Genomic DNA, 27,851 nt, shown 5'->3' with positions numbered 1-27,851 from the left:
AGAATTTTAGAAAATTCAAAAAGTTGTCAGTGTCAAGCTGCTTCCTACTTCCTCTGTATTTATTTTGAATTAAACAGTTTTTCTGACCTCTGACCTGATTGTTCCTTATTATTTATTTTTAGTTTTAATAATCCACAGCAGGGTGCTGCGTCATTTTTTTCTGTTAAAATATTTAAGGAACAGCCAATAACTAGCATGAACTAGCACTCATCCTGTGATGTCACAGAATCAAATCAGTCATGAAATTAATACGAAATCTACCTGAGATTCTATAAATATTTAAAAATTAATTTACAATAAGATAATGAGCTCACTAATAGTTTTTCCTTTTGCACCGTCACATAAATGTTTCTTCCCAGCCTGAATCCTGATGCAGAAAAGGGCGGGGCTTGTGGATGTTGTGGTGATTTTCGGGGTTTTGGTGATGAAGATGCGCTGAGCGGCGGACGCGGCTGGCGGGACGCGGCCAGCAGAGACTGGATTACAAACGGGATTAGAAACGGGACTATAAAGTTATTCCGAAGCAAACAGAGGATTTGGTGATGTGAGGCTGTTCGGGCCGCTGGGTTCGCGCATGCTTTGGGAGGAGGGGAGTGTGTGTGTGAGTGTGTGTGTGAGTGTGTGTGTGAGTGTGTGTGTGTGTTGGAGGGGAAATGGGTGAGAGAGAGAGAGAGCTCAGGATCCGGGCCTAGGACGTGCTGCCGCGGGGACTCGCCTCATCGCCTCTCTAACATCCTGAAATTGGCCGTTTGTCCGCCAGAATGAGGCGGCGGCGCGGCGCGGCGGCGCGGCGCGACACCGAAATGGTAAGACTCTGGCGGCACATCCCGCGACATGCCGCGTTTTCTGCGTGATTTCTGCTCTTTCTGATGCTCATAGCCCCGCATATGTCGGTGGCAGCGCGTGCGCGTGTCTGCGTCTGTGCGCGCGCTGCTCGCGTTGCTGAACTTGTTTTTTGTCGCGTTTGCTTTTTATTTCCAGCCATCAAGCCGCCGCATGCATAATGCACACATGTCGTCACACTTTTCCATACGCGCGGACGCACGCGTGCGCGTGTCCACGTTAATCCCAATCCCTGATGTTGGTTTTTAATCATGTAACCCGTAGCGGGCCTGATTGGCCGCCGCGCGTCCATGAGATTCCAGCCTGACCTTATCGCGTTGGATGTCATTTCCAACATCTCGCGATAGCAGCGCAGACCGGCAGCTCCGGGTTTTCAGTTGACGTGACGTTGGACGCGCCGCTGCAGGATCCATGTTTCATTGAGATGTGATGGGATTACAGCTCAGATTATTACTGCAGATTATTATCATCACGTCACTCGACGACAGGAAGCTAAGGGATCCATTGCAGCCCAAAAAGATAAAAACGTTTCCAACTTTTGAGAACTTTATCTAGCAGCGGTTCAGTTTCTTCTTTCGTTTCGCTCTTAAACTATCATCAATCTTTAGTTTGGCGAAGAATTATGATTATTATTGACACAAATTAATATATTATACCCAGCACTTATGTGACTGTAAACTAATTAAACCAAAAATATCTCAATCATTTTGATCTGAGTCAAAAAACATTGTTTTTTACAACAAGCAGGTGAATATAACAATAATAAAACAACTTTTAAATCAGCTGCTGTTATCAGCTGTGATATGATTTATTGTCTTGTTGATTTATATATTAAATACTGAAGCTGAAACTAATAAAGACTTTCTCACTGCATCTGTAGGAAACGTGACTGCAGTTGCAGCTCAGATTTCTATGATCATTTATGAACTTTTCATTTTCTGTGGCTCCAGTTTAGAGACATTTTGCCCTCAGAGCTGCTGAGCTTGTTGCCAACATGGTTAAAGTTGCTCCGCCTCTGAAATAAGCTAATATATTTTCACACTATTTCTAACCTAGATATTAAAAGATGTTCATATTTTCGGCTCTCAGGCTCTGCAGGTGAAAACCTTCGTTTGATGCTGGTGGTTATAAATGTATCATTTATAATTATTGTTGTTTTAAATTAGGCCTGAAAGATTCATCAGGAAAATCAGTTGTTGAAAAAATTGCCAACTAATTTCTGAGTCGATGGTTAAATTTCATTATTCAGACTCTAAAAAAAGACAATTTGCTGAAATGTTCAGAATGGATGATCATAATAATCTCTGTTTGCAGCTCAGATGTATTCAGGTTGTGTAAACTCGGCGTTTCTGTGCTAGCGATGCTAACTGTCTGCGCTTCCTGTCTCAGGGTCGGATCATGTCAGAATGAGCGGGCCTTCCAAAGGCCCTGACAGGAAGTCCAGCTGCCCTTTGACCCCGGCCCGCGCCATGTCGGCGGCTGCCGCCTCCTCCCTCAAACGCACGTCTGTCTACGGCTACATCCAGTCGGACCACTCTTCCTCCTCCTCCTCTTCCTCATACAGCCCCCTGCGGAGGCTGCAGCACCTCACCAAGATGGTGAGCCGGCCCGACCTGGTGCTGCCGAGCCGGGGGCCCGAGCGGCGCTGGGACTGGGGGTCCGACCAGAGGGGCAGGATGGAGGACTACTGGGCGGAGTACAGAGAGTGTTCTGTCTCCCAGGAAGACGTCTCGTCTTCTTCTGGCCAAAAGCAAACGGAGCTGCAAAGTGAAAGTAAAGACTTTCCTGCTGTTTGTTGCCACCAATCTGCTGTTTCTGAGAAAATGGGAGGCAACTGTCCGTCCAGCCCGCCGAGCCCGGCCTTCTCTCTGGACAGCAGCCCCTTCGCCAACGGCCTGCTGCACTTCGACTCGGCTCTGTTTGAGGCCGACGGCGTCGACGAGGAGCCACAGACCAACGCGCCCGGCCCGGGTTTCCTGGACAAACGCGACCAGCCGCAGACCGCGCCGCAGACCGCGCCGCAGACCGCGCCGCAGCTCGCCCCCACAGACACTCGTCTGGACACAGAGACGGCGGCGGCGGCGCCCAAGGTGGTGACGCGCTCCCAGTCCTCGGGTCAGCGCCGGCGGTACTGGGACGGCTCAGAGGACGAGTGGGACAGCGACTCGGAGCTCTTCCTGTTCGATGACTGTCCTGCATGGCGGACGGCGGTAGGCAATCAATCAATATCTATTGCCATAGAGACGGGATCAATATGGATAGATAATTCGTCTGATAGAATAATCAATATTTTGAAAATTCACTGAACTCTGATCCAGAACCGCGCCGTATTCTGGACAGACTCGACCCGGTCCAACTCTCAGCTTGTTGCAACAGTCCTCATAGATAATTAAAAGTTAAAAATGTGAAGTGAAAGTTGAAAACAGCAAACAAAACCAAATAATGATCAACGTTAGCTGTGTCGTCCAACTGAAGTTAAGCATAAAAACAAAAAACCAACATTTATATTTATATTGATTAATGTGCATCTCCAAATCAACTTTAAAAACTGAAAACAATTTAAAGGACAGTGAAACAACACAGTCAGATCAGACGGAGTGAGTTTTTACAGTGTAGTTCAGAGCAGATCGACCCAAACAGCTGAAGGATTTACTGTTAAATGAACTAATGTAGATTTTGCTGCAGTTTGTTTTGTGAAATTGTTTATTAATCAATGGAAAACAGAGTGACAGAGGTCAAAGGTCAGAAACATTTCCTTCTGCTTTATCTGCATGCTTGTGCAATAAGTTTTCTAGAGAAATCAGTGTCGGTCTCCCGCAGCAGCCGAGCGGCTCCAGGAAAAAGCCGCCGCCTCCGCTGAAGTTCGCCGAGGGGCAAATCGTTTGGGCCAAGTTCGGCCGCCGGCCCTGGTGGCCGTGTGAGGTGCTGGCCGACCCGGCGCTGGGCGTCTACCACAGGATGAAAGGTAGAACCACAAACTGCTTTTATTGAGCCAGACCCGGATTCATGAGCCAGTTAACCATTAATCAATCACTAAATTAGTTACAGTTATTCCCGTAATAATTAAAACGATCAATCGTTACTAATCGATGTTCAGCTTGCTTTCAGTTTGACTTTGACCGTGCTTTGTGACTGCTTCCTGAATTTGTTTGTTTTTCTCCTCAACACATTTCCTTCAACTGCTGATTATTTCCATCAAAATGTCAGATTGTGACTCAACTGGAAAATAATGATTTTTTTATGAAGATTTTGTTTGAAATTGCAACACATTTTCAGAGATCAGTCTTTATACCTTTGCTTTTTTCTTGTACTTTGCCAAACGATTTTTGAGCCAATGATACGGTTTAGCATTTTCAACCACCTTTTTAGATGTTTTATCCATATTTCAGCATATTGTTGAGTCATTCTGTACTTTCTGGGTATTAATGTTGTAATTTCCTCTTTCTAAAAATAATCGGGAGGGCTCTGGTTTCTTTGCAGAGCCCTGCGACCGGCTCTGTCGGCTGTATCACGTCCGGACCTTTGGGGAGCCGAAGGAGTTCGTTTGGGTGGAGGAAAAATCAACTCAGTCGTTCCACGGAGGCTTTGAGTTCGACCAACTTGTCCTTTTGAGACGAAGAAGCAAGCAAAGAGAGCAGAACAACAGAAACACTGTAAGTGTTCAATTGTGAATTATTGCATGATGCGTGTTCTGATGAACGGTTGGTCCTTCGCTTCCTTGTTGGACAGAAGCTCTAATCTAAGACACTAACAGAAATCTGTGACTACCAAACGCATCATGAAAAGATAACAGTCTGTTGTTTTGGTTCAATACATTTTCTGGTCTCGCTGCAGATCCCTAAGCGTTTCCAGGATTCGTGGAGATGCAGTGTGGCCGAGGCCGAATCCGTTCTCTCTGGGCGACCCGACGTTTCTCCGCCTCTGGCTCCATCCACAGATCAAACCTTTGCCTGCAGTTCCCCGGCAGAAGGACAGAAGAAGCCCCATCCGGCCGTTCCCTCGCCCTCTCTGCCGGTTCCCACTGTTTCTGAACTGTTGCACTTAACGAATGGATCCACCTCGTCTGCAGCTACAACACAGACAAAACCGAGCACTTTAAAAAAAACTTGTAGCAAGAAGAAGGAAAGCAAATCCCTCCAGGACCTTGGGAATGAAAACACACTGTGTTGCAGTCTTGATCCGTCTCACAGAGACAACAGCGAGTGCCCGTACTCTGATCTCGACTCAGTCCCGAAGATTTTGTGTCCTAAAGCACTTCAGCATCAGCCGAAGCGACTTCCATGCCAGCCGTCTGCGGCTGCAGTCAAAGAGCTCAAGAAGCAGCCAGACACCCAGACTGGACTGTGGTTCAGTAAATCAGGCAGAGACCGGCGACCTAAAACTACCAGCCCAGTGTCGGACCGCTCCCTCTTTAGTAAGGGTCCCTGCAAGAAAAAGCACTTATCCACTGTTAGGAAGAAGGCCCCGGTTCCCTCCACCTCATTGGTTGGCGCTGGGTCCAATGACCCAGTTATACTGGCAGATAAGTCAACAGATGATGGTCCGATACATGAACAGTCAGTACCTGAGAAATGTAGGGCCAGTGAGGCCAACCCTGTTGAAGGAAGAGGCAGGTCTTTGGACAAACCAAAGGCCCAGCTGTCCACTGAAGACCAGCAGACTTCTGAGACCAAAATAAACCCTTCGAGCATTTCGTCTGACGACCTGGATGTTGAAAAAGACTTTCATTCCTGCAAGACAGTCGATTTTAATGACGACTCAGATTCTCCAAAGATGGTAACATCTATAAGTTCAACTGAACTTTCTGTCATAATTGCTACTAAACAACTTGATAAAACTGAAAAACCTTCTGAAAAGGAGAAAGAAAGAAAGCAGACTCTGAGGCCCTGTTTAGAAGTCGAAAAAAGAGACCCAGACTCGATATTAGAAAAGCAAAAAAATCTGGTCTCTAAATGCAGACTCCCGTTTGTGAAGCTGATACGAAAGGAGATAGAACAAAACAAATATTTACGCTCATGTCTGATAAATGTCACCACTAACAGAAGTGAATGCAATAAGAAAGAGAAAATACCAGATAGTAATGTGAATAAAGCAGCAGCTGATAAATCAGAATTGACAGGCAGCAAAACGAGCGTCTCCACTGAACAAATTACACCTTCAAAGTTCATCCAGGTCTCAGTCAAGAAGCTACGAGCGAGAAGTGAGTCTGGCCTACTTCGGCTGTCATCAGAGTCACCGCCTGAACACAACACAAAGACACCCGGAAACAACACCAAGACACTTGGTAACAACGCTGAGACACCTGGAAACAGCGTTCCCATACCTGGAAACCACACCAAGACACCTGGAAACAATGTTCCCATACCTGGAAACAACACTAAGACACCTGGAAACAGCGCTCCCATACCTGGAAACCACACCAAGACACCTGGAAACAACACCAAGACACCTGGAAACAATGCTCTCACACCTGGAAACAATGCTCTCACACCTGGAAACAACACTCTCACACCTGGAAACAATGCTCTCACACCTGGAAACAACGCTCTCACACCTGGAAACAACGCTCTCACACCTGGAAACAACACTAAGACACCTGGAAACAACGTTCCCATACCTGGAAACAACACTAAGACACCTGGAAACAACGCTCTCACACCTGGAAACAACGCTAAGACACCTGGAAACAACACTAAGACACCTGGAAACAACGCTCTCACACCTGGAAACAACGCTCTCACACCTGGAAACAACACTAAGACACCTGGAAACAACGCTCTCACACCTGGAAACAACACTCTCACACCTGGAAACAACGCTCTCACACCTGGAAACAACACTAAGACACCTGGAAACAATGCTCTCACACCTGGAAACAACGCTCTCACACCTGGAAACAACACTAAGACACCTGGAAACAACACTAAGACACCTGGAAACAACACTAAGACACCTGGAAACAATGCTCTCACACCTGGAAACAACGCTCTCACACCTGGAAACAACGCTCTCACACCTGGAAACAACACTAAGACACCTGGAAACAATGCTCTCACACCTGGAAACAACGCTCTCACACCTGGAAACAACACTAAGACACCTGGAAACAACACTAAGACACCTGGAAACAATGCTCTCACACCTGGAAACAACGCTCTCACACCTGGAAACAACGCTCTCACACCTGGAAACAACGCTCTCACACCTGGAAACAACGCTCTCACACCTGGAAACAACGCTCTCACACCTGGAAACAACACTAAGACACCTGGAAACAGCGTTCCCATACCTGGAAACAACGCTCTCACACCTGGAAACAACACAAAGACACCTGGAAACAATGCTCTCACACCTGGAAACAACACAAAGACACCTGGAAACAATGCTCTCACACCTGGAAACAACACTAAGACACCTGGAAACAACACTCTCACACCTGGAAACAATGCTCTCACACCTGGAAACAACGCTCTCACACCTAGAAACACTAAGACACCTGGAAACAGCGTTCCCATACCTGGAAACAACACTAAGACACCTGGAAACAGCGTCACCTGGAAACAACTCTCACACCTGGAAACAACACAAAGACACCTGGAAACAACGCTCTCACACCTGGAAACAACACTAAGACACCTGGAAACAACGCTCTCACACCTGGAAACAACACTAAGACACCTGGAAACAACACTCTCACACCTGGAAACAACGCTCTCACACCTGAAAACAACACTAAGACACCTGGAAACAGCGTTCCCATACCTGGAAACAACACTAAGACACCTGGAAACAGCGTTCCCATACCTGGAAACAACGCTCTCACACCTGGAAACAACACTAAGACACCTGGAAACAATGCTCTCACACCTGGAAACAACACTAAGACACCTGGAAACAACGCTCTCACACCTGGAAACAACACTAAGACACCTGGAAACAACGCTCTCACACCTGGAAACAACACTAAGACACCTGGAAACAACGCTCTCACACCTGGAAACAACGCTCTCACACCTGGAAACAACGCTCTCACTTCAACAAAACTTTCTGATGCCTTGGGCAGCCCAGAAGTGAAATGTATCCCAGCCTCTAACATTAGTCTAGAAAGTATCATCACCGTATCGTGCAATGAATCAAACAGATTAGAATGTAAAGACATTCTGTTTGCAATCAAACAAAGACATTGTCTGACCAGCCAGGTAGCTCAGAGGAAAACAGTTCATCTACTAAAACTGCAGCTTCTTCAACAGGAAGTAATCACCTCCCTGAAAGTTGGCCTGCTCCAAAATCCAGAAAAGCTGTTCACAAACTGAAGCAGGCTACAGAAATACAAAAAGTCCTGAAAGAACAGCCAGTCCATCTTCCAGCCAGCAGTCGGCTGATGACCAGGGCGCTGAAGGCCTTGCAGGTCGTCGACTGGAGGAAACGTAGAAAAGCCCAGCAGGCGATTGAGCAAACTAAGCTGAGCAAACTTCTGGACACAGTTCAGAATTCTGCTGAGCCCAAATTTGATATTTGCACTAATTTAAAACTTCTAAAATCTACTGACATTGACAACGGTGATTGCTTTTCTAGATGTAGCTCCCCTTCTGTACTATTCTCTGATTCAGATGATTTTGAAGCTGATGTTAAAAGTGAAGATGAAGACCTTTCAGTTTCTTCAACTCCGCCAATGGACTTCATACCCCTTACATCTATAGTTAAGGCAAAGCACGGAGATCTGCCCCCAACAACACAACCTCCATCACCTCAATCACCGTTTTCCTTCATGAAAGCCTTCAAGAATGTTACGGAGGTTTCCTTTCAATCCTTACCAAATAGCAGCAATGGAAAGCCAGTGTCTTTCAGGCCAGACTCAAAATACCAGTTTAGCACTTTTCTTATGATGCTGAAGGACTTGCATGACACTAGAGAGCGAGAAGGCACGCCCCTTGAGTTAGAGATTGGGCCACCCAGTGCACATGTGAAGGAGGAGCCGCTGATGATGCCACACAAGGCTCCTCTAGAAGGACACGGCCACACATGTGTCCTTAGCAAAACCGATCCAATCGCAGAAAAATGTGTGATTGGACAGAACGGATGTGGCAAAGGCCAGAAACTCAAGAGGCCCTTTAGCAGAAAGAGTGGCAGAAAGAGTTTGTTGAAAGGGAAAACCAATCGCAGAGTGCCTGGACCTGGTTTTCCTGGAGTAACATCAGCAACAGGAATCACTTCCTGGCCAACAGCAAATATCACTTCAAAAATAACGGATATACAAATTGGCAGTAGCTGGATCCAGGCTGGCTGCAGCAGAGACATTGGTGGGCAAGAGGAGCAGCAGAGATGGGAAAGGCTGAAAGGCAGCCAGCAGGTTGGTGTTCCTCTGGAAAGGAGGGAACGTCCAACACTCATCCTGGAACAGCCAAGCGGCCTCGGAGACGACATGATGAACAAGACGGACTTGATTCTAGAAGCTGAGGAACAAGACAAGACTTCATCCGGTAAGGACAGTCTGACGCAACATCTTTACAAAAATAACAACAATGGAAAGTTGGCTTTTTCTGTAGCACAATCCATTTTGTGAAATGCGATAAACCGAACATGAAAACTGATGTCTTCCTGCCATTAGAGCTCAGGTAAAACTCCTGTAATGTAGATGAAGTGGAATATCTGTGTATTTGCTACAGATCAGGCTAAAGTCAGAGTGAACATTCAAAACTATTCCAGACTTTGGATGAATTGCTTTTCCAAGACTTATTGCAACAACCAATGTTTTTCTGTCTGTGAGGCGACATTCACTCTGCAGACTGAAGTCTGCAAAAAAAAAATCACTTTTTTTTTGCTTTAACGCGACCTGCGTCTGATGTTTTCACGACTGTCTGAACAACACAGAGGCGACCCAGGCTATATGTGGTTCTAACTCCGATCCGTATCGGATCTTTTGAAATGTGGCCTGTGTCTGCACAGGCAGGTCGCATTCATACAGCCAGTTTGGTTAGCCTCAGGTTTCTGTTCTTGGCTAATCAGAGTGGCGTCTGGTTGGTCTTCTGCTGCTGCTAGCCCGTTTCTTTCAAAGTTTGACTGTCTGTCCATTCAGAGATGGCATTACCAGTAGATCATCAGTTTCTGGAGCAGTAAGACCAGCCAGTAAGGCCAGCCAACACATCCTGAATGTCCTTTCTAAAGCTCGGGTTGATTTTCAGCAAGTCATCTTCACCAGATCTAAACTCATCAAGTTGTTTCTGTGTGATTCACTCATTTACAAGCTAGTTTCTTAATAAAGTGTCTACAGAGTGTTTGATGATTTCCTTCCTTTTTTAATTCCAGAACATAAACGAATACGAAAGCCCAGCAAGAGACTACTTGAATGGACTGAAGAATACAACCAGATTTTCTCCCCAAGGAAGAAACCCAAAAGGTCTCTCCAGCTGTTTGGAAAGGTAAAAATGAGGCAAAGTGATGATCTCTGCTCTGCCTCTACAATCAAACACTCACTTTAGTTTGTCTGCCATCAGGCAGTTGGGTTCCAGGAATCAAACATTGTTCTCACAATCAGAACTGGGTGATGGGAAAAAATCTGATATCTCAATATTTTTGCCACATACACAGTATATATATCAGAATATTTTTAAATAATCTCCACTGTTATCTTAATATATATATAATAAATGCTATATATCATTTATGAAATTACAATATTGCCTCTTTCTGGTGTCAACACTAAACCTTTCATAACCAAGAGCATATCGGCAAAAAAAAAAAAAAAAAGTTAAGATTAAAGAAACAAAAGTTAAAGTTATTCTAAACTTGGCAGGCCATTAAACTATTTGCACATGTTGCCAATTTTGAGCATCAAACCACAAAAAGCACAATAATGGTCAACGCTGCCAAATTCAGGCAATGTCTGCAAATCCCATTCAGACTTATTTAATCACAGCATACAGAGCATCTCAGAGATTTAAATAACAATATTAAGCACATCACATAAAATGGTCAAAGAAAAAATAGGAAATAATCCTAAACTAATAAAGAAGCTGAAGTCCAAATGGTGACATTAATACCCTGAATATTATCAACATCATTAGATGGTGAAATAAATCTGTGGTTCAAACTTTTGTTGGGTTTAAAGGTTTTGCAAATTACCTCAATATGTTGGACATAATCCATAGAAAATCCAGACGAGATTATTGATTCAGATGGTTTCTCTAAGGCTCTGGACTAGTTTTGTTAATACATTGGGACAAACAATATACAGGGTCAGCTAGTTTAGGGTCAGCTAGTTCAGGGTCAGCTAGTTCAGGGTCAGCGAGTTCAGGGTCAGCTAGTTTAGGGTCAGCTAGTTCAGGGTCAGCTAGTTTAGGGTCAGCTAGTTTAGGGTCAGCTAGTTTAGGGTCGGCTAGTTCAGGGTCAGCTAGTTCAGGGTCAGCGAGTTCAGGGTCAGCTAGTTTAGGGTCAGCTAGTTTAGGGTCAGCTAGTTTAGGGTCAGCTAGTTTAGGGTCAGCTAGTTTAGGGTCAGCTAGTTTAGGGTCGGCTAGTTCAGGGTCAGCTAGTTCAGGGTCAGCGAGTTCAGGGTCAGCTAGTTTAGGGTCAGCTAGTTCAGGGTCAGCTAGTTTAGGGTCAGCTAGTTCAGGGTCAGCTAGTTTAGGGTCAGCTAGTTTAGGGTCAGCTAGTTTAGGGTCAGGTGGTTTAGGGTCAGCTAGTTCAGGGTCAGCTAGTTTAGGGTCAGCTAGTTTAGGGTCAGCTAGTTTAGGGTCAGCTAGTTAGGGTCAGCTAGTTAGGGTCAGCTAGTTTAGGGTCAGCTAGTTTAGGGTCAGCTAGTTTAGGGTCAGCTAGTTCAGGGTCAGCTAGTTTAGGGTCAGCTAGTTCAGGGTCAGCTAGTTTAGGGTCAGCTAGTTTAGGGTCAGCTAGTTCAGGGTCAGCTAGTTCAGGGTCAGCTAGTTTAGGGTCAGCTAGTTCAGGGTCAGCGAGTTCAGGGTCAGCTAGTTTAGGGTCAGCTAGTTCAGGGTCAGCTAGTTTAGGGTCAGCTAGTTCAGGGTCAGCTAGTTTAGGGTCAGCTAGTTTAGGGTCAGCTAGTTTAGGGTCAGCTAGTTCAGGGTCAGCTAGTTTAGGGTCAGCTAGTTAGGGTCAGCTAGTTCAGGGTCAGCTAGTTTAGGGTCAGCTAGTTTAGGGTCAGCTAGTTAGGGTCAGCTAGTTCAGGGTCAGCTAGTTCAGGGTCAGCTAGTTCAGGGTCAGCTAGTTTAGGGTCAGCTAGTTAGGGTCAGCTAGTTTAGGGTCAGCTAGTTTAGGGTCAGCTAGTTTAGGGTCAGGTGGTTTAGGGTCAGCTAGTTTAGGGTCAGGTGGTTTAGGGTCAGCTAGTTTAGGGTCAGCTAGTTCAGGGTCAGCTAGTTTAGGGTCAGCTAGTTAGGGTCAGCTAGTTCAGGGTCAGCTAGTTTAGGGTCAGCTAGTTTAGGGTCAGGTGGTTTAGGGTCAGCTAGTTTAGGGTCAGGTGGTTTAGGGTCAGCTAGTTTAGGGTCAGCTAGTTAGGGTCAGCTAGTTTAGGGTCAGGTGGTTTAGGGTCAGCTAGTTCAGGGTCAGCTAGTTTAGGGTCAGCTAGTTTAGGGTCAGCTAGTTCAGGGTCAGCGAGTTTAGGGTCAGCTAGTTTAGGGTCAGCTAGTTCAGGGTCAGCTAGTTCAGGGTCAGCTAGTTTAGGGTCAGGTGGTTTAGGGTCAGCTAGTTTAGGGTCAGCTAGTTTAGGGTCAGCTAGTTTAGGGTCAGCTAGTTCAGGGTCAGCTAGTTTAGGGTCAGCTAGTTTAGGGTCAGCTAGTTTAGGGTCAGCTAGTTCAGGGTCAGCTAGTTTAGGGTCAGGTGGTTTAGGGTCAGCTAGTTCAGGGTCAGCTAGTTTAGGGTCAGCTAGTTTAGGGTCAGCTAGTTCAGGGTCAGCGAGTTTAGGGTCAGCTAGTTTAGGGTCAGCTAGTTCAGGGTCAGCTAGTTCAGGGTCAGCTAGTTTAGGGTCAGCTAGTTCAGGGTCAGCGAGTTTAGGGTCAGCTAGTTTAGGGTCGGCTAGTTCAGGGTTGGCTAGGGTTTGGGTCAGCTAAGTTCAAGCTAGCATTTTATAGTTGACGCATCAGACCGGGCTCACGCCGCACCCTTACGTTGCTCTCGTATGCTGTCGCAGCTCCTGCTGTTCCTGGAGGTTCTGTAACCCGTCCCGTTACAGAACCAACTGGTGGATCTGGAAGTTGTTCTTGTGGAGCAGCTTCCTTTGCACTGACATTCATAAGAATACAGCTCCAATGTAGCGTTAACTATAACCGCTATGCTGTTCACATGGCTCTAGTGCTCAACCTGAACTTTCAAAACCGTGACGAACTCGGCCTTCATTCGCCCGCTCACCTGGAACGCCCGCTGCCGCCATGCTGTTAGCTCCGCACTGTATCCGCCAGAACATTTTCAAGTTGGGGGTCAGTGATGTTTAAATGAAGCTGTGAAGCTTCGCAGCAAAGAGCTGCTCATGGATGAACCTCAAAGGTTCATCACTCTGAGGTTCATACATTTCTCTCTACTGACCTCTACTGACCTCTGCTGCTGAACCTGCACAGCCTGACACTCAGAGACATACTTCAAAAAATGAGTAAATGCAATATTGTCACAAAGTTTTTGTCAAACTCATGCTTAGTAACAGGAGGGTCAATTAAATCCTATTTTACGAATGTTTTTGCTTATTAAAATGATTTGTAGCCAATCCTGATAAATGTTGACTGTTTTCTTTCACGTCATTGACTGATTTGAGAATAAAGACATTTGATGTTTTAGTGGGTTCAGAGTGCAGCTTGTTGGGCAGACAGTATTCTTTGAGATTCCATTTGCCTCCTGAAAAACTAATATTGGTCAATAGTTCTCTTTTTCTTGGATTTCTATTGGCTCTCTGCTCTGATCCTTTATATTTTTACTCATCAGGCCAGAATTTTACTCTTCCAACATCTTTAAGTCTGTTTCTACTGATAAATCTTTGCTGATGAAAATAATAGTGGACATTTCCAGAAGGTGATCATTTTGGAGGTGAAGGGGTTAATTATTTTTATTTAAGATTATTGCCCTGATGTCAGATTTTTCCTGTTGCTGGCTCCATTTCAATCAACTTTATTTGTGTAGCAGTTCAGCAGCAATACTGTTCAAAGTGCTTATCATAAAATCACAAACATACAAAGTGACAATGGAGCAAAATGTGATGTCACTCATCACATTCTGATGAGTGACATCATCAAAACATTATTACACATTAATATCTTGGTGGATGCTCCTTTTTATTTTAGCTGCTGCTGAAGACAAAACGTTCCTTTGACCAAATACAGCAACCCATGAAGCAGCACGGCTCATCAAGCTTTTATTTTGAAGGACCCATGAAATGGGTCCCTTAGTTGCCAGATGTCAAGCCTGACTGCAGATGTCCCACCACTAGGGGGGGCTAGTGATGCATTCACAACCTGTCTGATAAACAATACTTGCAGTGAATTAGATTATTATTTGTCCTGGATGTTTGCGTTAAAACCTCTTTAACCACAGTGAGCTGAGAAACGACGGCTGGCCGTTGCATCATCGCCCAGCCGTCTCAATCTTTTGTCCAGCAGGCCAGTGAATCTGTTGCTGCCCTGTGTGAGCTTTCGGACTTGGAGAAGAACATGGCCGACAGCTCATCATCTTCCTTACTTCCTGTAATCCTGACGCCGCCACCAGAGGAGTTGGCTCCACCCACACCTGCAGAAACCCAGAGTCCCAAAGCAGAAGCGCCATCCATCCAAGAGCTTCCGCTGCTTTCCATCGACTCCTTAACTCCGCCCCCTGAAGCTCAGGCCTCCCTGTCAGACGGCCTAGTCAAAGGAAACAGTAATGTTTCTGCTTTTCATTTATTTTTAAAATGACGTTTCGTTGAATTCTTTACGCTGCATTCCTTTTAAAGAGGGAGGATGTAACTTTTTTTTAAAAATGTTGTTTTTGTTGAAAGTGTCACTATTCATCACTTTAATATGACGGATAGTCTGTGAGCAGATCAATCTCCTCTCAAGAAATGAAGCAAAAACAACCAATCAGAGCCAGGAAGCAGGGCTTAATGCTGTGAATCATCCTCATGTACTCACTACTAAATGTGCTAATGCAGGAAGAACAGCTTACAGGAAAACTGTTTATCTGTCGTTAGCATGGCTATGCTAACTGGCCATAATACTACAGGCTATGCTACCTACAGTGTAGCAGAAAGCAGCACCAAATAAGATTGTGATTGACAGCACTAAGCCCCGCCTTCTGGCTCTGATTGGTTGTTTCTTGTTAGCACTGGGAGAAGGAAGAGATTGATCTATTGCCATACTGTCACAACATGGAGACAGTTTGAACAACAGTCTAAAAATTTTTTTATTAAAGTTACAAACTGCAGGTTTACGGCCCAGGATTTGATCTCAGTTGAGGTTCTGCTGGCAACCGGGTCATTTCAACCTTTTCCTGCTAACATGATGTTAATTTACCTGATTTTTAACTCCAGTTAGTTTCAACATTTTCTTTTATAAAAGTTTTTATGACACATTGTTTGTTGTTTTTATCAGATTAAACGTGAAGATGATGCAGTTCGTCCGGTCCTGGTTCTGCTCGGCGGATTCAGTCAGAAGGTTTTTGGTTTCTGATGATTTCTGTGTTTGGTCAGCAGAAGTTTTTCCTGTGCTTGAAAAGAAGAGGAAGAGGAAACCAACGCAGAAGATCCTGGAGTATTGCCTGGAGGCCGAGGTTTCCGCCGCCCCGAAGAAGAAGGTAGAAAACTTTCATCTGGGCTCAGCAGCAAAATATTAATGAACAAGAAGCCTTGAATAAGAACCACCTTTAACTTGTAGTGAGTCCAGAAATGGGAAACATACTAACTTATGTGAGATTTCTGCTTATTAGAATAATTGTTAATGTGTTTTTTTGTTTTCTTCTACCTGTTTAATCAAGGAAGTGAATTTCAAAAGAAATAAAACATTTTTCTGTTTAACATTTTGCCTCCCAAATGGAAGCAGGTTATCATGAAATGAATAAAACATTATTGGTGAATGTAAAGGAGCGATTTGACCAAAACTTTTAAATTTTATCACTGAATTAGATAAAAAAAACTAAACAATTTATTGTTTCTCTTGAATTACGATAAATGGTTTCAGATAAAATACCGATACTGATATTTCCACTTCCTGACCTGTCGTTTGCTTTTCCCTGTTTAACTCTTTCTAATATTTAAATATTCATATTTAATGTGAAAGTCTAGTTCCATGTTCTGATCATGTTTATGTTTCATTCCAGAATAAAACACTGAAGATAAATTCAAATGCTGGACCTCAGTCAGGTTTGTACGATTCCAGTTATTCTGAAAATCATCTAGAAACTACAAACGGTTCCCAAAGTGGAGGGTCAGTTAAAACAGGCTTTAAACCAGGGAGGAAAATTAATATCGCCACATAAAAATGTACGCATATTTATTCAAACTGTCATGACAGTTTGGTATGAGACAGATAATCTGTGAAGAAACAATTTAAATTAATTTATTTCTGTAGCACCAATTCTGCAACAAATATTGTTGAAAGTTTCAGCTGTCAGGCTAGAGCAGCGAACACGCAGGAATGATTGACAGCACTATGCTCTGCTTAACTTTGACTGATTGTTTCACTGAGAAAAAGCAGAGATGAAACTTTTACCACAACATGGAGGCAGATTCAGTTATGAAAACACTTTAAAGTTAAATAATTCAATTAATTTTTATAAAATATTTTTATACTGAAATCATTCTGACTTCAGATGATTAAATCTCTTAATTGGTCGTTTTCTACACAGATTGTTCTCCGCCATCTTTGAAAGTGAAACCACTCTCTGGGCCGTCGGCCTGCATGCCCCTCGCCCCTGTGACCTCTGACCCCCCGGCGGCGTCCAGCCCACCTGAGCAGGTGGATCTGCCCCCAGCAGATGCGTTCCAGTCTGATGACGGCAGCGTCCAGGAGGAGGCACTGGAGTCAGAGGTCAGCCGACAGGAACTTTAGGAAACGGTCGCTCCTGTGGTTCAGATGAAAACCCAATGTGTTTCTGCAGGATGACAGGTTTCTGCCGGAGAACCGGTTCCGCCCCACAAAGGATGACCTGCTGGGCAACGACGCATCTCTACCTGTCAGGAGGATCATCGGCGACCGGGGAGGACCCGCCTCCATGAAGGAGAACGTCTGCCAGGTGAGACCCGGACCGTAAATTCGGAGGAGGAGATGGAAGACCAGGCTGGATTCAGCCTGAATCCTGGTTCATTTCCTTTGTTCTGATCTTCACCTGATTTGATTCTCAGGTGTGTGAGAAGACGGGGGAGCTGCTGCTGTGTGGGGTCAGTGCTGCGGAGCATTTCACCTGGCCTGCATCTCTCTGGCCGAGGCGCCGAAAGCGAAGTTCGTCTGCCCAGAATGCAAATCAGGTCAGTTTATTCCTCCTGATGATCAGAAACGGGTCAGAACCAGAACTGGCCCATCCAGGCGTTCCTGTGGACACTGTTTCAGTTTTACACCACACTTTAGCGTTCCTCGGTCTGATGCTAAAGAAAGAATAAAAACTGATATGTGATGATTGTGGTGAGATGTTTAGTCCTGTGTTGTTCTTGCTCTTTAGTTTCCTTGAGCCTGGTTCTGTAAACACCAAGAGCGCCCCCTACAGCCGCAGTATACTGGAGTGTCACCGGTTCAAACATTTTATGGACCACCGTAGCCCTGTTCTGGTTGCTATAGTGATCCCTGTCTCCATGGTGACAGGAATAAGGGAAACCCACAGAGTGCTAAAACACCTGACATGATGGTAGCGCTGAGTCTGTGGTTGCGGCTGTCCAGGCTGACTGTCCTAACCCCAACCTCAACCCCAACCCCAACCTCAACCCCAACCCCAACCCCAACCCCAACCCCAACCCCAACCCCAACCTCAACCCCAACCTCAACCCCAACCTCAACCCCAACCTCAACCCCAACCCCAACCTCAACCCTCAACCCCAACCTCAACCCCCAACCCCAACCCCAACCCCAACCCCAACCCCAACCCCAACCCCAACCCCAACCCCAACCTCAACCCCAACCCCAACCCCAACCCCAACCCCAACCCCAACCTCAACCCCAACCCCAACCTCAACCCCAACCCCAACCCCAACCCCAACCCCAACCCCAACCTCAACCCCAACCTCAACCCCAACCCCAACCCCAACCTCAACCCCAACCTCAACCCCAACCCCAACCCCAACCCCAACCTCAACCCCAACCTCAACCCCAACCTCAACCCCAACCCAACCCCAACCGCAACCCCAACCTCAACCCCAACCGCAACCCCAACCTCAACCCCAACCTCAACCCCAACCCCAACCCCAACCCCACCCTCAACCCCAACCTCAACCCCAACCTCAACCCCAACCTCAACCCCAACCCCAACCCCAACCTCAACCCCAACCCCAACCCCAACCTCAACCCCAACCCCAACCCCAAACCCAACCTCAACCCCAACCTCAACCCCAACCTCAACCCCAACCTCAACCCCAACCCCAACCTCAACCGCAACCCCAACCTCAACCCCAACCGCAACCTCAACCCCAACCCCAACCTCAACCGCAACCTCAACCCCAACCCCAACCTCAACCCCAACCCCAACCTCAATCCCAACTCCAATCCCATCCCTCCTTCCAGGCGTCCACACCTGCTTCGTGTGTAAGAAGCGCAGCGAAGATGTCCGCCGCTGCATGATCCCTGTTTGCGGGAAATTTTACCACGGAGAGTGCATCGCTAACTACGCCGCGACCGCGCCGGTCAACCGAAGCTTCCGCTGCTCCATCCACGTCTGCCTCACCTGCTTCATCGCCAGTCCCGGCAGCTCGTCTGTCTCCAAAGGTCAGCGCAGTAAAGGTCAGCAGGTCATGCCTACCCCGCCACCCAATGCTCATGGCGCCCATTGCTCCGCAGGCCGTCTGGTGCGATGCGTTCGCTGTCCGTCGCTTATCACGCCACCGACCTGTGCATGGCCGCCGGCAGCGTTGTGCTTTCCAACAACAGCATCATCTGCCCCAACCACTTTGCGCCGCGCCGCGGCGTCAAGAACCACGAACACGTCAATGTCAGCTGGTGCTTTGTCTGCACCGAAGGTACGCGTCCCTTTAAACTTTCAATATTACCTTCTGCATCATTTCATTTTCTTATATCCAACAACGAGCTTTATTATTGGCCACTGTCAATGGTGGACACACTTATGCTAATGTGCTAACAGCGGAGCTAATTTATCATTTAGTGCTTTAGCTAACAATGGAAACATTTGAACACTTAGCTTTCCCTAAATGTACCTGATTTATTTGAATAAAACTAAGTTGAAGGTTTTATCGACTGAAATTCTTCAAGTAGTCAGATGTTTACATTAATGCTCTTATTTTGAAGTGCATGACAAGTGTTAATGCAGCAGCTCCATTTCTCTTTCTTTTCCAATAACTTTATTTCAACCAACAAATGTGTGAAACTCAGATCCAGCAGGTTGACTTCACAACAGATCCACTGACTTTATTCTGACACAAACTGTCCACAGCTTTTGGAAACGGAAGCTTCTGCCTCTGTGCATTGTTGTCTTTAGTGGGTTTTCTGGACCCGGTTTGTGGGACAAAACCAGTTTGTACCACAAACCCAAACTGGTACGACAATAAAACAATCCTTCAAACCTATCGGATAATGGTTCCCGTAGTAACCTCCAACTTTTAAAAGCAACAATAAAAACCAGGAGAAAAAACTTTTTGACCAAACAAAATGAATTTGAAGAACAAATGAAGAAATTTTGACAAACTTCACAACTATAAAATTAAAATAAAATTTAGGAAACAAAACATAATTTTCAAAGGCTTTTATAGAATATATATATATATATATATATATATATATATATATATATATATATATATATATATATATATATTATGTCAAATAAAAGATTTGTAATCTTTCAAAGGCACATATAATTTAAATTGAAGTTAGCATTCTAGCATTAGCTTCCACTTAACACTGTTTTAGTATATTGCTTTAGCGTTAGTATAGCTAGTATGTATGATTAGCGCTTTAGCATGGGTGGAGATATTATTTATTAATTCATTTATTAATGTCACCCAGGAGAGATTAAGCTAACAGCCTCGTTCGTGGATCAATCTGGAACAGTTTCGACCTTTGACCCCGTGGCACGTCTCTGTCCGTCCGGCAGGAGGAAGCCTGCTGTGCTGCGAATCGTGTCCCGCCGCGTTTCACAGAGAGTGTCTGAACATGGAGATGCCCAAAGGCAGCTGGTTCTGCAACGACTGCAAGGCGGGGAAGAAGCCGCGCTACCAGGACATCCTGTGGGTCAAGGTCGGCCGCTACAGGTCAGAAAGGGTTCACTGTCCCAGCCTTTGTTTCTTTGGCTTTTATGTAGTTTTATGTATTAAGACTTTTACACTTCTAAGGTTCACCTTGTGTATTTTTAATGATGCGCTCTTTTTGGACCAGAAATTATGACGTGTGTGTATTTGTGAAGGTTTTTATTTGCGATTGTTTTTAGTTATTTACTGGCACAGTCGCGACATGCTCTGTGGGTAGAGCAGCTGTCTTGTGAACAGGAGGTTGTAGGTTCGATTTCAGCTTCCTCCTGTCATGACATGCTGTGAAGAGGTGGTGAGGATGAAGCTGAGGACCCAGGTTGGAATGAAAGAGTGATGTTTTAATGGCAGCACAGGATGAGCTAATGCTCACAACTGGTAGCACCTGGTAGGAACTGGTAGCAACTGGTAGGAACTGGTAGCAACTGGTAGGAACTGGTAGCAACTGGTAGCAACTGGTAGGAACTGGTAGCAACTGGTAGGAACTGGTAGCAACTGGTAGGAACTGGTAGCACCTGGTAGCAACTGGTAGCAACTGGTAGCACCTGGTAGCAACTGGTAGCAACTGGTAGGAACTGGTAGGAACTGGTAGCAACTGGTAGGAACTGGTAGCAACTGGTAGGAACTGGTAGCAACTGGTAGCACCTGGTAGCAACTGGTAGGAACTGGTAGCAACTGGTAGGAACTGGTAGCAACTGGTAGCAACTGGTAGGAACTGGTAGCAACTGGTAGCAACTGGTAGCAACTGGTAGGAACTGGTAGCACTGGTAGGAACTGGTAGCAACTGGTAACTGACGGCAGACTCGTCAGCGAGACACAGAGGGAAACGAAATATAGCTGGAACTACCAACTGGGTGGACAGTACAAAATGAATACACTGAAAAAACTAAATCTTTACATCTCCTGCCACATGACCCTGGGCAAGGCATGTAACCCCAGACTGCTACTGGATTAATCAATCCCAATAATTGCGCATCGGAGTATGAATGTGAGTGTGAATGTGACTCTGGTGTGAAGCGACCTTCCTGGAAGACGTGTGTGAAAATCCACACTTGCTTTCAGTGTTGTTCTTTCTCAGTCTGTATTAACCAATTACTAAATAACTTGGCAGTAATTCCAATAATTGATTAATCATGATTATTTTAATCCACTGTTCCAGTCTTGATGTTTTTTTTCCTTCTGCTGTTAAAAACCTTTTTCTGTTTTGGCAGGCAGATATTTATCTCCAAACTGAGCTGCAGCCTTGCTGACGCCTTAAAATGTCTCCTCTGCTGTTGATTGAAGTTTTGTATTATGTTGTAAACATTTCCTTTTTTCCTGCATTTGATTGTCTGTAATTGAGTGGAAAAGCTGAAAGTAAACGATGAATCAAACACAGCAGGATGTTTTACTGCTTTGCCCTCTGACCTGAGGTGGTGGCCAGCGGAGGTCAGCCATCCCAAAACCATCCCAGAAAACATCCAGCGCATGCGGCACGACGTGGGCGAGTTCCCGTTCACTTCTTCGGCTCCAACGATTACCTGTGGACCTACCAGGCCCGCGTCTTCCCTACATGGACGTCGACGCAAACAGCAAAGAGAAGATGGGCAAAGGTGTCGATGCAACTTACAAGAAAGGTGAAGATCATCAAATATTCAGGTTTTATGTTCGTTTAATGACATTTTCAGGACGCTGAGTGCGTTTTATTTCTGTTGTCAGCGCTGGAGGAGGCGGCCGTGCGATTTCGTGAGCTTCAGGCAGAAAAGGAGCTTCGGCAGCTTCAGGAGGACAGAAAGAACGACAGGAAGCCGCCGCCGTACAAACACATCAAGGTGTGAAAAACACTGCAGGCTCAAAATGCATGAAAACACCAATTCATTGCACTGCACTATTCAAATCTATATTATGGAAAATTAACTGGTTGTATATTTTTGTATTTCCTTTGGGTCTCAACAGCTTTTAGAACCACAAAGAGTTTAATAAAATCACAGACAGCTTCTGGAAATAACTTTATGTTTTTGTGTTAATGCAATGCTGATCTGAGGCGAAGCTCCTCAATATTACTGCTAAGCTAGTCACTTAGCATGCTAACTCTAGGCTAACTCTCTTGTTTTTGCAGTGCGTTGCTGCTGTTAGCTTACCAATGCTACAGTACTTTGACTGTAGTATGCTAAGCTAATAGATGGTGACAAAATAGAAAACATTATTTTATTTCATTTTGAAACAAAAGATATGAGAAGAAAAAGAAAACAACAGAGCTTTAAATTTTGGAGAAACAGAACCATGAAGTCACTGATCAATGATTGTAATCGCTGATCAATTCGTTTTAAGAGCATCTGCCTGTGCAGGTGAATCGTCCGATTGGGAAGGTCCAGATCCTGACTGCTGACCTGTCAGAAATCCCGCGTTGCAACTGCAAGGCGACAGACGAGAGTCCGTGTGGGAACGACTCTGAGTGCATCAACCGCATGCTGCTGTACGAGTGCCACCCTCAGGTACCAGAACCGCCGTCCACACCGTGGACCGTTTCCTTTCTCCGCGGACGCTGTGTGGAATTGAAGACCTGATAAAAAGTGAAAGCGGTGAATCGGGCTGCCCTGCAGGTGTGTCCGGCCGGGGAGCGCTGCCTGAACCAGGCCTTCACCAAGCGGCAGTACAGCCAGGTGCAGATCTTCCGGACGCTGTCTCGCGGCTGGGGCCTTCGCTGCATCCACGACATCAAGAAGGTGAGTCCGAGCGAGCGCCGCCGCCGCCGCCGGCGGGACGACCTTTCATCTCCAGCTGTCTTTTCTCAGGGTCAGTTTGTGACCGAATACGTCGGGGAGGTGATCGGCGAAGACGAGTGCAGGTCGAGGATCAGACACGCCCAGGAGAACGACATCTGCAACTTCTACATGTTGACTCTAGACAAGGTGTGTCACGCAGCCATCAGCACCAAACTTCACACTCAGACAGAAACGGAAAGAAAATCTAACTTTAACGACACGCCGATCCGATTTCTGCAGAGCGGCCTGACAGGAAGTGACGTAAGAAAAGTTAAAGAAATCCTGGTAGGAGGAAAAATACAAAAATCTTCTACTCAGAAAAAAGGCAAAGTTCTGGTTCAACATGGACAAAACGTTTTCCTAAAAGTTTCCTGTCGTTTTGTCCCTTCACTGCGTTGTGATTCGTTTCTAAGCAGAAACTTTCACCTGCACGTTACCCAACATGCCCAGCTGTCCGTCAGTCTTTCCTCTGCCTCCCTCCCCTTTCAGGACAGAATCATCGACGCCGGGCCGAAGGGCAACGAGGCTCGCTTCATGAACCACAGCTGCCAGCCCAACTGCGAGACGCAGAAGTGGACGGTCGGCGGAGACACGCGGGTGGGACTGTTCGCTCTGGTGGACATCGCTGCAGGTCACTGAACTTCCTGTTGGGACGGAAATGAAAAGATGTGGGTGTAACGATCGTTCCTCCCTCAGGCACAGAGCTCACCTTCAACTACAACCTGGAGTGTCTGGGCAACGGAAAGACGGTTTGTAAATGCGGCTCGGCAAACTGCAGCGGCTTCCTGGGCGTGAGGCCAAAGGTGAGGTTCCCGGCCTGAGACCGGCTCCTTCCACGATAGACACGCGCTAACCCCACGCCGTCCGACAGAACAACCCTCCGTCCGACGACAAGGGCCGCAAGCTGAGGAGGCGGGGCCACGGCAGGAAGAAGAAGAAGGCGCTGCCGACCAAAGAGAGGGAAGACGAATGCTTCAGCTGCGGAGACGGAGGACAGATGGTCTCCTGCAAGAAGCCAGGATGTCCCAAAGTCTACCATGCAGACTGCCTGAACCTCACCAAGAGGCCAGCAGGTCAGACACCTTAGGGACAGGGGTCCAAGTCGAGGCCCGTGGGCCAAATCTGACACACCCTAGATATTTATGTGGCCTTCAAGACTCAAGATGGCTGCATAAATACAGGCTGTTAGGTTTTTCCTCGAACCTACAATAAAATAACCACAGACAACGTATATGAATTAAATATGGTCAGGCTTCTGCAGAAGGAGAAGTCTCCATCAACAGCTCCTCCAAGCTGTTCATAGAGAGTTCTGATCTGCTTTCACGTGAGCTCCCTCTTTATTGTCAAAGAGAAACAGTCACATGGTGCAGTCAGGAAACAACAGAGGTCGTAAAACATTTAACACAAACAGACCAACAACTCAGTTCCAGGTGTGATATCTAATTTACAATCTGAGCCCAGTTCAGCTCTGGGTCAAACTGTCACCTAAGACTAGATAAACACCAGAGAAGACTTTAAGGTCTGAGAACCATAAAGTTTTACTACCTCGCATGAAGACAGTCGTAACCTCCAGGTCAGCCCATACACACATAAGGAAGAGAACACTTTAACAAAATGATCATATCAAAAAATCTCTAACAGGCGACCTGCGACAGTGGAGGCTACAAACATTCATTACAGTTCAAGCACAAAATCATTGAGATCTATTAGCTGTAAGAGATGCTCCAAATGACTAAGAGTTTATTCATAAGTCTGATTAAAGATGTTTCCCTTCCTTACCGTCCGGTCGACCCGGTTCTACTGGACCCAGAACTCCATCATCTGCTCCGGTTCTCTTTCTCTCTGCTTCTCCGCTGTAGTCCACTTCCTGCTTTTGGAGCGGTGTCCGTGACCAGATCCTAATAATGAATGAAGAGCTGACCCAGTTGGTCGGCTTTAACCCGACTCTTGTCCAGTTGGTGACCTCTAATCGACCTCTGACCTCTGGTCCTCCCAGCCTGGGTCTGGTCGGTTTGAATGTGAAAGCTAAGCGAACCAGAGAGCGCTCCAAAATCAGGATGTGGACGACAGCAGGGCATTCTGGGTAAATCCAACCAGAGCTAACATGTTAGCCTAGCGCTAGCAGCAGAAATGGCTCCTGGTCTTCAGCCAAAGACTAAAGAGAAATCACTAAACTCTGGCGCCTCCATCTTGTTTCATCTGGTGAAACAGGAAGTTGCTCTCAGTGTCTTCAGAGGTTTTAGTGTCGTTTCCTGCAGTGGTTGTTGGTGCAGCGCCCCCACAGGCCAGGAGGGGAACAGGCTGGTTTGGGTCAGAACCACAGCAGCTGGAGGTGGAGCAGAAGTTCTGGTTCCAGTAGAACCGGGTCGACCCGACTGAAGGGGGGGAAGCGTCCGTCATGTTTTCCTGGATTGTTCCCTGAATGTCTGTGATTGCTTGAAGGTCGTTGGGAGTGTCCTTGGCATCAGTGTGACGTCTGTGGGAAGGAGGCGGCGTCGTTCTGCGAGATGTGTCCCAGCTCCTACTGCCCTCAGCACCGCGACGGTCTGCTCTTCATCTCCAAGCTGGACGGGAAGCTCTGCTGCAGCGAACACGACCCCTGTGGGCCGGAGCCGCTGGAGCCGGGGGAGATCCGGGAGTACCGGCCCGACCCGGGGGCCCTGACCTCTGGGGCCCTGACCTCTGGGGCCCTGACCTCTGGGGCCTGACCTCTGGGCTGGGCATGGCTGTCATCCCGCGTGCCGTCTCAGCCGGCTCGGTGGGCGGGAACGTGAAGGAGGCCGGCGGTGGCGGCGGCGGTGGCGGCGGCGGCGGCGGTCCGGAGGCGTTCTCTCCGTTCTCCATCCCAGTGCCCATCACCATCCCGGTTGCCAGCGGCAACGCCTCGCCACCTCCCAGCAGCCCACACAGATTGGACCTGCCGCACTATTCACCCATCTCATCATACGAAGAGGAGCGCGACGTCCTGGAGGAGGAGCTGGCCGAGGAAGAGGAAGAAGTGATGAGGAATAAGTGGGACTCCCAGGTGGAAGATGATGAAGATGAGGGACTGGAATACCTGGAGCTCAAAGATGAAGACGACGATTGATACGCAGAGTTATTTTTAACTGCACTGCAAAAACACAAAATCAGGATTTTTATGAGTTGAGTTGAAATAAATCAAATCCAGTTTCATCTGTAAAGCAGCTGAAAGGCGTCTCAAAGAGCTTCACGTCATAAAAACACAAAGTCATGCAGCATAGAATCAACAAGCCAACATCACATCAAGTCAGCCCTCATCAATAAATTGATCACATTTCCAATAAAACCAACCAGCTGCTTTCAGTCTGGACTTAAAGGATCTCAGGGTTTCGGCTGTTTAGCCGTTTTCTGGAAGTTTGTTCCAGATTTGTGGTGCATAGAAGCTGAATGCTTCTCCTCGTTTGGTTCTGGTTCTGATGCAGAGCAGAACCAGAACCAGAACCAGAACCTGATGGTCTGGGAGGTTGATCCAGCAGCAGATCTTTAATGTGTTGCTGAGCCGCTCAGTGATTCATAAACTAACAGTTTTAAAGTCTCTGAGCTGCAGGGAGCCAATGAGGATCTGTAGAACCAACCGGGTCCATGTGCTCCATCCTCCTGGTTCTGGTTCTGGTTCTGGTTCTGGTTCTGGTCCAGCAGCAGCAGCTGCAGGATTGATGTGTTGGACAGACGCTGCTGCAGGAATCGATGCCAATGAGGAGAAACGGAGCGAGAGGCTCTGAGACATCAGACCTCTCGACGCTCTGCAGGGGACAGAGGCCTCTTTGTGAGGGTCAGAGGTCAGAGGTCATCACTACTCCCAGGTTTCAGGCTGATCGCCGGTTTTAGTTGGAATAACTGAGGCTGTGCATTGACTGTAGATCTCCAGCTCTAGATCTATAGCTCTAGATTGTTCCTCTAGAGGTCCAATAGTAATGACTTCAGATCTGTCTCAGAGTCGATTCAGTGACTGGGCGGGGTCAAAGGTCACCTGCTGTCCAGCTGTATCATCAGCCTTGTCAGCTTTTCTGATGAACGGGAGGTCAGAGGTCAGAGGTCGGCCTGTAACTGCAGCAGTGATTTGGTTTGAAAACTAACTTGGAAATAAGGAGCTGTGATTATCAATATATATCAATATGTATTGATATATATTGGTAATTTATGAATATTGATAAACACAGCAGATTATTATTATTATTATTATTATTATTGTTTATTTCATGAAAATGTTTTTCATAAGGGAACTACAACTATGGGTTGCTAGGCAAACGGGCCGGGCCTGGCTGGTGTTGCTAGGTAACGGTGTGTGGAAATATTAAGGAATTATTTTATTCTAAATAATTCATTATTTTATTCTAAATATTTCATTATTTTATTCTAAATATTTCATTATTTTATTCTAAATATTTCATTATTTTATTCTAAATATTTCATTATTTTATTCTAAATATTTCATTATTTTATTCTAAATAATTCATTATTTTATTCTAAATATTTATTATTCTAAATATTTCATTATTTTATTCTAAATAATTTCTTCATTATTTTATTCTAAATAATTCATTATTTTATTCTAAATATTTTCATTATTTATTCTAAATAATTCATTATTTTATTCTAAATATTTCATTATTTTATTCTAAATAATTTCTTCATTATTTTATTCTAAATATTTCATTATTTTATTCTAAATAATTCATTATTTTATTCTAAATATTTCATTATTTTATTCTAAATAATTCATTATTTTATTCTAAATATTTCATTATTTTATTCTAAATAATTCATTATTTTATTCTAAATATTTCATTATTTTATTCTAAATAATTTCTTCATTATTTTATTCTAAATAATTCATTATTTTATTCTAAATAATTCATTATTTTATTCTAAATAATTCATTA

At 45.7% G+C, this 27,851-nt stretch overlaps 1 protein-coding gene across 1 annotated transcript; it reads left to right on the top strand.

Annotated features, from left to right (window-relative positions):
- The first annotated feature begins 421 nt into the window (after positions 1 to 421).
- Positions 422 to 27,310, top strand: LOC129373462 (histone-lysine N-methyltransferase, H3 lysine-36 specific-like). The gene is given in 31 exon segments (XM_055051405.1): positions 422 to 806; positions 2,233 to 3,053; positions 3,664 to 3,808; positions 4,324 to 4,496; positions 4,678 to 6,975; positions 7,770 to 7,998; positions 8,001 to 9,323; positions 10,150 to 10,262; positions 14,430 to 14,685; positions 15,497 to 15,597; positions 16,120 to 16,162; positions 16,648 to 16,829; positions 16,900 to 17,034; positions 17,144 to 17,174; positions 17,177 to 17,266; positions 18,510 to 18,710; positions 18,783 to 18,809; positions 18,812 to 18,961; positions 20,053 to 20,209; positions 21,616 to 21,695; positions 21,698 to 21,745; positions 21,748 to 21,819; positions 21,902 to 22,014; positions 22,531 to 22,677; positions 22,786 to 22,908; positions 22,978 to 23,094; positions 23,437 to 23,578; positions 23,644 to 23,750; positions 23,819 to 24,020; positions 25,390 to 25,649; positions 25,652 to 27,310. Coding segments are annotated over 30 exon segments (8,253 nt in total). The 5' UTR covers positions 422 to 806; positions 2,233 to 2,249; the 3' UTR covers positions 26,036 to 27,310.
- The last annotated feature ends 541 nt before the right edge of the window (positions 27,311 to 27,851 follow it).

Source organism: Poeciliopsis prolifica, unplaced genomic scaffold (genome assembly GCF_027474105.1).
Source record: "Poeciliopsis prolifica strain line A6 unplaced genomic scaffold, Auburn_PproV2 SCAFFOLD033, whole genome shotgun sequence".
NCBI lineage: Eukaryota > Metazoa > Chordata > Actinopteri > Cyprinodontiformes > Poeciliidae > Poeciliopsis > Poeciliopsis prolifica.
This window is presented reverse-complemented; position numbering and strand designations above follow the sequence as displayed.